At 39.8% G+C, this 12,898-nt stretch overlaps 1 protein-coding gene across 1 annotated transcript in view; it reads left to right on the top strand.

Moving 5' to 3' along the window:
* The window catches only part of TPO (thyroid peroxidase), a 198,021-nt gene that overhangs the window by 118,799 nt on the left and 66,324 nt on the right, over positions 1 to 12,898 (top strand). Inside the window, exon 10 of the mRNA XM_073628886.1 lies at positions 7,059 to 7,267. Coding sequence (XP_073484987.1) covers positions 7,059 to 7,267 — 209 coding nt within the window. The remainder of the gene's footprint in view (positions 1 to 7,058; positions 7,268 to 12,898) is intronic.

Genomic DNA, 12,898 nt, shown 5'->3' with positions numbered 1-12,898 from the left:
AAGAATCTGGCGGTCAGCACTCTTAAGGTGCAGGTGGGCTGCCTTGGGAGTTTATCTGGAGAGATCCTTATCTTCAGAAACTCTGATCATGAGATTTTTCAAAGCACTTTCCAGGTCGAGACCGGTACAGGTGAAGCATTTCCCAAATTGGGATCTCTCGGTAGTTCTGCAGGCTCTGGCAAAAGAACCATTTGAGCCTTTACAGGCCATATCCCTAAAGAATTTAACTTTGAAGACTATTTTTCTGGTCGCAATTACTTCAGCAAGAAGGATTAGTGAACTGCACGCCCTATCAGTAAAAGAGCCTTTTTTGTCAGTTTTTCCTGATAGAATTGTCCTTAAAGTAGATCCGGGGTTTTTGCCAAAAGTGGCAAGCTTTAGTAACAGGTCTCAAGAGATTACTCTACCAACCTTTTCTGCTAACCCTTCGGGTGCAAAGGAAGAGCAGTTTCACAATTTAGACGTAAGACGTATCCTATTACAGTATTTGGAAGTAACAGGAGGGTTTAGAGTTTCAGATTCATTATTTGTTCTTTTCTCTGGAAACAAGAAAGGCCAACAAGCATCAAAAGCATCATTGGCTAGATGGCTTAAGACAGCTATTTCTGTAGCCTATTCTCAAATGGGTTTATCTTCCCCGCTGGGAATTAGGGCTCATTCAACAAGAGCCCAGGCCACTACATGGGCAGAAAGAGCTGGTGCCACCCCAGATCAGATTTGTAAGGCGGCTACGTGGTCAAGCTACTTAACGTTTGTCCGTCATTACAGACTGGATCTCCTATCAGCAGGTGATCAGGCTTTTGGCAGAAAGGTTCTGCAGGCTGTGGTCCCTCCCTAGGGGGGTAAGTCTCTATTATCCTCTCAAGTGCTGTCCTGAAAGACGATAAGGGAAAATTCAAGTTAGACTTACCGGTAACTTGTTTTCCTTGAGTCTTTCAGGACAGCAGCATCCCGCCCTATTGTTTTTTCATATATATATACTGTGACTAATCATATCTCGATTATGTGTTCCAGTTTGGGGCCGGAGGTTCTCTACTACTACTGACAATGTGTGGAAAGGAGCCTCCTTTTAAAGTTTGGTGGAAGAGGTGTTTCCTGTTGGCAAGGGGAGGAGTCACTCTCTCAAGTGCTGTCCTGAAAGACTCAAGGAAAACAAGTTACCGGTAAGTCTAACTTGAATTTTCTGCTAGTCTTCTCTCATTCATGCCTTCCTTCTGAATGCCTTCCCAAGATAAGCACAAGCCATTGAGAGGATACATGACACTATAAATGCAGGTAAATTTAATTCTATCACCACTGACATGTGATGGAGCACAGGTGCACATAAACAGTGTTTTAGGAGAGTATGCACAGAGCTAAGTTTTCAATTAATAAAAATTTGTATTTACTAAAGGATTTTTGTCATGTAGACCAGCAGTCTAACGAATGAGGGGTATTAACGTCAACATTTTCCATTTTAATTTGAGAGTTTGGTTCTGCTTTAAATTTATTTAAAATAATTGTGCCAGCACATGTATTGCATCATTTTTTGAGCTGCAGTGGTGAAGTTACACTTTAAATCTGATGAGAAGCAGACCATTTAACTGCAACTGAGTAAAGTATCACCACAGTGTGACTGTCTGCTTATGATTAACTGAAGCCTCCCTACAGAGTTAAAATGACTGAACTGGGACACGCTGATATATTTATCACAAGTCAACCTATATCTTGGGACACCCATGTATATCTGCAAAAGATGGAGGAAATGCCGCATGAAAAATAGACTGAACATCTAACAGTCTGCAGAACTAAAACATGAACATGCTGAAGGCAACAGCTAAAAATATACATTTTATAAATGAAGTGCTACAACCATACATTTCTGATGAGTTTGAGTTGAAAAAAAAATGAAAAAATACAGGATTATTAAGCCATAAAACTGAAATTGATGAGTATAAACCAAATAATAATATACAATCCTTATTTTTTTTTTTAAAGAAAAATGATAAAGCTGTTAAAATTAATCAGTTAATTTCTAACATTAACCAGGAAACAGTGCGCCTATGCTAAGATCAAAAAGATCTAGGTTGTGTCTGAAGCAGGTGTCAAGATGTGTTTTGATACCTCTAGTCTCACTCCCTCCCCATTTCCACCTTAGCTAAAGTCTGCCAAACTCATCCAATGCTCCTTAATGGAAGTTTGGCATTCCAGCACCCTACTGGATCTCTGATCAGGTCATCATTTAACTGAAGTCAACTCAGGCTTTTAATCACTATTTAGCAATGACCTGCATTTTTTTCTGCATTTAGATCACAATTCCTCCAATCCAGTCCATATGACTTGCATAAATAGTAATGTATTAGTAGTAGTAATGTATTACCTCAGTCATATGTTGCTGGCAGCTGTTTATAAACCATTTTCAGGCTAATTTGGCCTTTTTTGTACTTGTCACTCTCTCTCTTATAAGTTATAGAGAGTACATATAACCTTTCAATGCTCCAATCATGGATTCTGGACATTTTGCATTACAAAAACGTTCATTTTTGGGTCCAAAAAGTACACAAATATCAAGAACCACTGGGAACTTTTTGGAAATGAACAGGGAGATCCTTGATTCTTACTGCATTTCAAATAACCCATAGTGGCGACTACTTTTTAAAGATCACCATAGGTTTACATAGATTTTCCTATCCGTTCTCCTCCTTTACCTACCTTAGTATCCAGTATGAATCTTCTCAATATAAAACATATTAGAACTATTAAACTGTAGGTTATCAGTGTATTAAATAAAACCTGAGAAAAAACATTATGGTTTAAATAGTTACCTGCATTTTTTGTTTACTAGTGCCATAGTTAGACTGATGTCACAAAGGTGCTCCTGATGCTAGTGACAACTCTAAGTGTCAAGATTGCTTGGAGACCCCTTGCCAGCCTTTATGGAAATGCTCCCTTGCTAACTGAGGCCTGTAAAATATAATTTCTTTGCTGTCCCCTCAATATTGAGGAAGAATCAGCAGCATTCTCAGCCAATGAGAAAATGATTGCACAGAGGTAAATGGTAGATTCTCAGACCCATCTCTGTTGCTTCCAGAGTGTCGCCTGCAGCAGCCACCCATGTTTCCTTAAGGCCTTACAGTTGGATAAACCTTTTTTTTTCTACCGTTGACATTTGACTGTACATTTTTAATTTATTGCATTTCAGGTATAATAGCAGTATACCTTTGTTATTACATGGGTATCTGATGCTCCACCTGTTGGAAAAGGAACAACACTCCACACAAGTTGTACTTAACCAGGAAATGTAGCTTTTACTGGAATCAATATGAAAGTAATATTACAATACTGGTACTGTCACACCAACGTAGTGCAACAGCCCAGTGAATATACACAATAAGTTGTACACACAAAATGGTATTAACTAATCTCGGGAAGTGCGTCTCCAAGTGGGACTAATGCCAGAATGGGAAATACCTGAATTCTGGGCACCTTCCCACTTCCAGTGTGCGCTTGTAACTACAAGAAGACAATGCTATATAGCACAAGAACAATCCCTAGGGAGCTCCCCCTGCTCTAGAGTGTAAGCTCTCTATTAATCACAACTAGGATGCAAGGCCTTGCAATGGACTAGGAAGTCCTCTCTTTGTCTTCTGTCTTCTGCTAGCAATTATGAATTATAATTTGTAATCCAGCGGTCAAATACACCAAGATTAAACAAAATAGATGATGAAAGTATATTCCTGTAATGTAGTAACCCGTAACTGTCTCTGATGCAATTAACTTTGTGTAACAGTGTTATTATTGCGGTAAAGGGTAGGCTTGAGGCCTATTTGAACTCAGTCTCTAGTTCCTTCAATTCTCCTGTGTGGGACTACAGGTCCCAGCACACTGTGTTCCAAAATCAGGTGTGTGATAGTGCTCTAGGAAAACTTTGGGCAACAGCACTCTCACCAGACCAGGTCTGCTCCCTCCGGTGTACTGGGTCTTGCTTCTCTCCGGCCAGTGCTGTCACACTGCTCTGCTCCGAAAGATAGACCAGAACCCTCTGATGACTCTGACTGTCAGCCTGGATCCTTCTCAGTTCTGTCCCAGCGTCTCTCCAGCCCGCTGATGCAAAGCAAAGTTGCTGGACCTGCAACTGCTGGTAGGTGTAGGCCGCGTTCTGTTGAACACCTCCGAACAGGTCTTCACAGGCAGGCCATGTGTCCAAAAAGAGCTAAGATGGCTGCACGGAGCCTTTTTATAGCCTACCCAGCATGCAATCCCGTACTGAGTCCTGCTGGGTAAATCACACGGCATGCTGGGTAGGCAGGTAGTTGTGGAAAGTAAATAAAGGTCACTTCCTCTGAAACTCTTCAAAGAGTAAAAAATTAAATAAAGTCCATTCACCAATTTTGCCACTAGATGGTGCCACATATTAAAATATAACTGTTTATAAGGTAACATTGTACTACATCAATAAGCAAAAATGCTGGTGCTATATATAATATATATATATATATATATATATATATATATATATATATATATATATATATATATATATATATATATATATTTATATAACACTTGTTACTTGTGATGATGTACTCTGAAAGTTTTTTATTGCAACCTTATCCAGAAACAGGGTTAAAAGCTTTCAGGCATCTTTTAAACATTTAAATGTTTTTAAACTGTGCTAGCCAGAAATTCTGAATATCAATATTACTTTAATTTGGAATGGTAAGACACTTCAAGAAGGTATAAAAGAGCTTAAAGTAAATTTATGTACACAGCATACACTTTCAATTTTAAAAGAACAGAATTGTAATAAAAATACAAACGGTAGTTATACTTGACAATCCAATATAAGCCTACTCGAAAAATTGTTGTGGTTCCTGTCTGTCTGCTGGCCATCTTTTTCTGCAACTTCTTGGTCTTCTGCTGTTTACCTTACATTTCTAAGGATTACATATCCCATGGTACCCTGCTGCCTGCAAGAATGATTCCTGTACTGACTCCACCTCCTGAAATGCCTCCTCTGAGCACCTCTGTAGTTCAGAAGGCAGGCTCTGTGAAATGTGTGACACAGCAGTGCCTAATCATGAGACATAGTGAATACATATCACAGAATTCAAGGAAGTAGATGTGTGTGTAAGTTTACAAACTTCAAGATCATGCAGATAGGGGTAGGCTAGAAATAACTGAAATACAATGTAGACATTTATATACAAATTTTCACTTTCCAAGATCAACCATATGGGAAACCTGATTTAAGTAGGAGCTCCTATTCTCTCAGATATTTCTATGTATATAGCGAGAATTAAAGTTCAGGATGGAATCATTTAACAGAGGGAATGCACTGCAAATACCACGACCTTCCTATAAACAACAAAATTAGGACAAACACTTGTTAAAAGTACAATCAATTCTGCACTTTGGTTCTAGGATCAAACCCTGTGAATCAGATGTGTTATTACTCACTTTCACTCTGAACTACATAGACAGATGAACACTATTTGTGACTGAGTCATCAGATGTGACAATTTGGAGAACCATCAAGATGCAAAAATATTAAAATTTCTGAAATCCTGGACACAATATTAAATAGCAAGCTTCCAAGTGTGTCGAAACACTTTATAAATGTAAATTGGCTAGAAAAGAAAATCCTAAAGCTGAGGCAGACAGAGTGCACCTTGTGGGAAGATCATTCTAAAATATAAATGAACCTTAATGAGATACTCTATGCAGAGTTAATTTCCCTTAGATTAAGGAATATATTCTGGCTAAAGCCTGCTTAGTGAAGGGGACGTTGACATAGAAATCTCTCAAGAAGAACCCTTGTAAAATTCTGCTGAAACCAATTATCGATCTCTTGAAAGAGAACCAGATCCTACTGCATATAGATGGAGACTTGCATTATCACTGGTTGTTATGGTTAGTAATGAAATATAGAAGCTACAATATGGAGATCCTCTAAGCCCACTTCTTTCAAGTTTGAAGTTATCTATGGAGATTGAGGAATGGGAATGTTGTCCTTGTGTCTATACCGCAGATAAAGATAAAGTTCAGATTACAAGAGATTAGAATTTGCAGCTACATTTGGTAAAATCAATATAAAATCAATATTAAGCTAAGCTGCGCAGGGCAATAACTTCTCCGCAGGATGTGGAAACCTTGCAAAAAGACCTGAACAAATTAATGGGGTGGGCGACTACATGGCAAATGAGGTACAATGTAGAAAAATTTAAAATAATGCATTTGGGTGGCAAAAATATGAATGCAATCTATACACTGGGGGGAGAACCTCTGGGGGAATCTAGGATGGAAAAGGACCTGGGGGTCCTAGTATATGACAGGCTCAGCAATGGCATGCAATGCCAAGCTGCTGCTAACAAAGCAAACAGAATATTGGCATGCATTAAAAACTCCAGAGATAAAACGATAATTCTCCCACTCTACAAGGCTCTGGTCCGGCTGCACCTGGAGTATGCTGTCCAATTCTGGGCACCAGTCCTCAGGAAGGATGTACTAGAAATGGAGCGAGTACAAAGAAGGGCAACAAAGCTAAAGGGTCTGGAGGATATTAGTTATGAGGAAAGGTTGCGAGCACTGAACTTATTCTCTCTGGAGAAGAGACGCTTGAGAGGGGATATGATTTCAATATACAAATACCATACTGGTGACCCCACAATAGGGATAAAACTTTTTCGCAGAAGAGAGTTTAACAAGACACGTGGCCACTCATTAAAATTAGAAGAAAAGAGGTTTAACCTTAAACTACGTAGAGGGTTCTTTACTGTAAGAGCGGCAAGGATGTGGAATTCCATTCCACAGGTAGTGGTCTCAGCAGGGAGCATTGATAGCTTCAAGAAACTATTAGATAAGCACCTGAATGACCGCAACATACAGGGATATATAATGTAATACTGACACATAATCACACATATAGGTTGGACTTGATGGACTTGTGTCTTTTTTCAACCTCACCTACTATGTAACTATGTAAATGTTTATTGCAATAAGTAAATATTTTATATGTGTAATGTGTATTTAATTGATAGATATATATATATATATTTCAATATCTTTTCACTTCGTAGGTTTTGGTATGAAAATCCCGTGATGTTTACTGAGACTCAGATCAAGGAACTTGAGAAGCATTCCCTTTCCCGTGTGGTTTGTGATAACACAGGCCTGAGCCATGTACCACCTGATGCCTTTCTTACAGGAAAATATCCGGATGACTTTATATCATGTGGCAGTGTACCCAGCCTAGATCTCAAAGCTTGGAAGGAGGACATTGAAAACGGTATGGTGGCTCTTCCTTACATACTTGCCATTTATAGGAGCTTTGTTTATTTTCAGAGATATTACTAGCAATTCAAGGGTTCTGTGCAAAATTTTGTGCAGTGTACAGACAAGGACTTTTGATAATTTAATTAGTAATGGTGATGTCCTAAGCCAATCTCTAACCCAACATGCACATCAACTAAACATTACATGTTTAGCTGTCTCCTCCTTTTGAATGACTGATCTTTACATAGATAGTTACTTAATGCAAACACACTATTCCCAATCCACACGTTTCTGCAAACCGGCTTTGAAAGTAAATGGGTTCTGCAGTGACTACCAGCTGAAAACCATTAATATTTAAAGTGAAAGTATGTCAACAGCACATCATGGATCTTCAGAGCAGATCCAAAGCTTTATTCAGAAATCATATCATAATATCAGATGCAATGTTTCGGAGCCTCGCAGGACCCCTTTATCAGGCATGTGACAAAGTGCTCACAGACTGTTGGATGGTTCTTTAAATACCATTTAAAGAACCATCCAACAGTCTGTGAGCAAAAAAATTAGCTTAGCCCCTGATGTCATAATGACATCATAAGCCTGCCATAAGCACACAATTAAAAAAAAATCACATAGCAGTCGTGTATCGCAACATGAGACAACACAAAAACTGTATTTGCTAAAATGCAGATGAAATTGCACAAACAAGCAACGGTGATGTAAACAAAGGAGTTAAACGGGTCAACCTACTCCCAGAGTTATAGTTTATCAGGTTGCTAGGCACTAGTGGAGGTGGATAAGCCACCCTCCAATGGCATGATCTGCTGCATGCATGCTCACTGCGGGGATCTTCTCTTAGCAGGCTGGCCGCCGGTGTCATGGCAATGCATGATGCTGTTGCAGGCGCCAGGTAAGCAAAATCAAGGGACAATGTGGAACAGCACAGTGCAGTGGAGCACCAGAGTAGGAAAACAATGGAAACACAGTAAAAAATACAGAAGGTGAACAGGGTGATGAAAGGAAAGATGGAAGAAGCTGACATACATATCTGCAGAGAAACAGAAAAGAAAGAGAAAAAAGGAAAACAAATAGAAACAAGGAAACAAAGAGAAAAGGAACAAAAGAAAGGAAAAATTCGGAAAAAGGAAATTGACCCAAGAAAAAAGGAAAAGAGAACCAAAAAAAGAAGAAAAAAAAGACAAAAAGAAAATAAAAAATAAAAAAAGGGAAACAAGGGAATGGAGAGGATAAACAAATAAAAACTAGAACACAGAAAATAAACAAAAAATAAATAATCAAAAAATAGTCAAAAAATAAATCAAATAAAATGTTCAAAAGAGAAAACTGAAGCAAAATTGAAAAATCATAGCAAAAATAAAAGGAAACAGCAACAGAAAAACAGGGAAAAGAGGTGAAAATAAAATAAAAAAATAAGAAAACAACACAGACAAAAAAGGAAAAGGGGAAAAAAGCAAAAACAGGCAAGCAAAGAAGAGAAAAAAGAAAAGGAAAATGTAGGCAGGAGATCAAAAAAAGAAGAAAGGAAAAAATAGGGTTATAGAGAAATGGGAGGAAAGGGAAAGAGAAAGAATGAGAAAAAAAAGAAGGAAAGGAAGGAATGAAAAGAGGGGAAAAAATAAAGCTGGGGGGAATCGGGAGGGAGGAAGGAAAGAGAGCAAAATAAAGAAGGGGAGGGGGGAATAGGAAGGGAATATAGGAAGTGGGGAAGATGAAGGGGGGAAAAGGGGCGGGAAGGGTAGAGGGCAAGAAGGGGGGGCAGATTTTGAAGAAGCAGCTACTGTAGTAGGCAGAAAAATAAAACCAGTTATAACATAACAAGTGAATTGAAAAATAAGAGAAGAACTATATAAAAGTTTCAATCATGAAACGCCAACATCACCAGATGTCATCTTTCCTCAAGGAAACATAAAAAGGATAAGTAAGAATTAAGGCCACCAGACCGTATAATATTAAGTGTGTATATCCAATATGCCTTCCGGTGTAGGAGGAGATAATCACAGGCCCCACCCCTCGCCAGTCGACTGACATGTTCAATGACCATGTCCCTTAAATCATGTACAGTACTTGAAGTTTCTGAGTGACATAATGTACTGCTACAGGTTCACTTAGGTCAATGGGTTCACCTTTTGAGGCTTTGGCCAAGGCTGTTCTGATGTCACTCCTATGTCTTTGGAACCACTGTTTGAAGGAGCCTATGATCTTCCCTTGATACACTAGTGAACATGGGCATTTCAAGATGTAAATGCAATAATCTGTATTGCAATTCACATAGTTATGTATACAATAGAGCTAGTCTTTACGAGGATGTGTAAAGTGTTCCCTGCATATCAGGGAGTTGCACATATTGCAAAAAACCCTGTTTTTGTGATATCCTGTTGATGGTCCTTGCATACTTGGATCTGGGGTTAGCTTGTACAAGCAGATCCCATAAAGATCTACCATGCTTGTGAACTAGTAATGGTGGATTCTTAAGGCTAATGTCTGCCCTGAGAATGTTAAGGTTACGTATGGCTGCACATGTACGTTCCCAATTGAACCTGTGTATGAACAGAAGCCTATTGACAGTCATAGAGATCTTGTCAGGGTCTTTTCATAGTGGCTTTCACATGAACCTGATTAAGTATTATGGTGAGATAACAGCGTTCCAAAAATTGCGTGCATAGCTTCAAGATTTTGCTTCCCCTAATTATCACTGTTGTAATCCATGGTGTTCTGGTAACTTACTTTTGCTTAGACCAGTGGTTCTCAACTCCTGTCCTCGGGACCCACTAACAGGCCAGGTTTGCAAGATAACAGAAATACATCACAGGTGATATCATTTGCTGCTCAGTGATTGCCGTATTCTAGTCTGCATCTCCCCCAAGGTAATACTTAAAATCTGGCCTGTTAGTGGGTCCTGAGGACCGGAGTTGAGAACCACTGGCTTAGACCTTAATGGGGATGTTTGACAGAAAAGTTGAGCTAAATTTTTCAGGCACATGAAGCAAAGCTTTGCAGCATGTGTACAGACCCATCTGACTGCAATGGTAGTATTTACCTGGGCGGTCTGGGAGTGGTAAAACCATGACTGTTACTACCCTCTGACCACACAAATGAAAGTAGTCTCACGAAGGCACATAATCTAAATAGTATTTATCAGAGGTGGGGGACTCGAGTCACATGACTTGACTCGAGTCAGACTCGAGTCACCTGTTTGAGGACTTGTGACTTGCTTGACAAAATTAAATAAATGACTCGACTTGACTTTGACTTGTCACTAATGACTTGCAACTTGACTTTAACTTGGGCTATTTGACTTGCAATGACTTGGCACCACCAGTGCTGTGTCTTGGCCTAGGCAAAAGCTGCCCCCCCCCCACAAAAGAAAGCTCCCCCCCGAGTCCCGGCTTCGGGGTAGATCAGTATTTTGACTTAATTTGTGACTTGACCAAATAAAATGACAAAAATGACAAAATAAATGACTTGACTTGACTTGCTTGACTTCTAGCAGGGACTCGACTTGACTTGCTTGCTTTTCGCCACAGTAACTTGGGACTTGCTTGTGACTTGAAGGTTAAGACTTGAGACTTGCTTGTGACTTGCACAAGTGTGACTTACTCCCATCACTGGTATTTATTGCTTGACACTTGAGAAGCACTTATTGCCACTTGTAATTAGCAATAAAGGTCTGCACACCACTATTATCTACATTGTACACCATTAAGCAAACAACAGTGGATTCTTTTTTAAGGTCCTTAAACACCTCCACAGAGTATCATTCTGTTAGTACAATAGTTTAAATAGTAAGCACACCACATAACAAAAATTGAATAATAGGAAGGATAGCTGAGCCAGACCCTGACGTAAAAAAAGAGCAGGCGAAAAAATTCAACCTTTCAGGGATGTAAAAACCACCTTTCCCAAGAACCTCCAGCCTTATTATTTCATTTTGGGTTCTTAATTTCTGTATTTACTGTATTTCGGAACATCAGCTGCTATATGACTTAAATGGTACTCAGTGTACCAATATACAGTACATGCATGTATTTTTTTTGAAAATTGGAATTGCTAATTGGAATTAACAGTAAAGTGAAAACCTATGCTGTATTAGGCTTTATGTGATATGACATTCTTACATAATTGTACCTAAAGTATTGTATAATTGCATGTACACTATATTACCAAAAGTATTGGGGCGCCTGCCTTTACACACACATGAACTTTAATGGCATCCTAGACTTAGTCCGTAGGGTTCAGTATTGAGTTGGCCCACCGTTTGCAGCTATAACAGCCTCAACACTTCTGGCATGGCTGTCCACAAGGTTTAGGAGTGTGTCTATGGGATTGTTTGACCATTCTTCCAAAGCGCATTTGTGAGGCCAGGCACTAATGTGGACGGGAAGGCCAGGTTTGCAGTCTCCGCTCAAATTCATCCCAAAGATGCTCAGTCGAGTTGAGGTCAGGACTCTGTGCAGGTCAGCCAAGTTCCATCACCCCAAACTCGCTCATCCATGTCTTTATGGACCTTGCTTTTTGCGCTGGTCCTAATCATTTGGTGGAGGGAGGATTATGATGTGGGGCTGTTTTTCAGGGGTTGTGCTTGGCCCCTTAGTTCCAGTGAAGGGTACTCTTAAAGGGGTTGTAAAGGTTAATTTTTTTTTCTAATAACATGTCATACTTAACTCCTCTGTGCAAGGGTTTTGCACAGAGTGGCCCCAATCCTCCTCTTCTAGGGTCCCCCAGCGTTGCTCCTGGCTCCTCCTCTTCTCGAGTGCCCCTACGGAGAGCTACTTTCCATGGGAGCACTCGTGAAGGCGTGCTCCTGAGTCCTGCTGTGCGTCCATTAGCACAGACAGCAGGACTTGGCCCCGCCTCCGGCACCCGTGTCACTGGAATTGATTGACAGCAGCAGGAACCAAAGGCTCCTGCTGCTATCAATCTATCCAATGAGGACCCGAGACAGGGGCTGGAGCTGCTGTGCTCATCCCCCTCACTGGAACAATCGGGTTCAGACAAATAAAAGGGGGGCTCTGGGAGGCTGCTGCACTACAGAAGGTTTTTTACCTTAATGCATGAATGCATTAAGGTGAAAAACCTTAAATATTTACAACCCCTTTAAGGCATCAGCATACCAAGACCTTTTGGACAATTTTATGCTCCCTGCTTTGTGGAAACAGTTTGGGGATGGCCCCTTCCTGTTGCAACATGACTGTGCACCATTGCACAAAGAAAGGAGTTTAATGGAGTTCCAGATAGCAGTAAAAACCTGACATGTATTGGGTTGGACGCATCTCCTAATGGTTACTTTAAAGCCAAATTCTGGGCATATTTAGAAGACACAAATGATTGCAGCTCTGTAATCAATAAAGCATCATCAAAATACATTTTTAAATGCAAACAATACACGTACCTGCATTAGACCCTGTATCAGCCTCTTGCAGGGTTCTGTACAGTCTGCATAGCGGAATTTATGGAGGAGGATGAAGCTGCAGCACAAGGAGCTAAGAAGGTGTGCTGCAGTGAAAGGATAATGCTTTTACAAGGAGAGAGTAGAGTAACACAGTGATGAGCTCAAAATTCTTGGTCTTGAATTTCTGATATTCATTCTTATTCAATCTATATGATTTCTTACATTCATTATTTTTAT

Source organism: Aquarana catesbeiana, linkage group LG04 (assembly GCF_042186555.1).
Source record: "Aquarana catesbeiana isolate 2022-GZ linkage group LG04, ASM4218655v1, whole genome shotgun sequence".
Taxonomy (NCBI): domain Eukaryota; kingdom Metazoa; phylum Chordata; class Amphibia; order Anura; family Ranidae; genus Aquarana; species Aquarana catesbeiana.
This window is presented reverse-complemented; position numbering and strand designations above follow the sequence as displayed.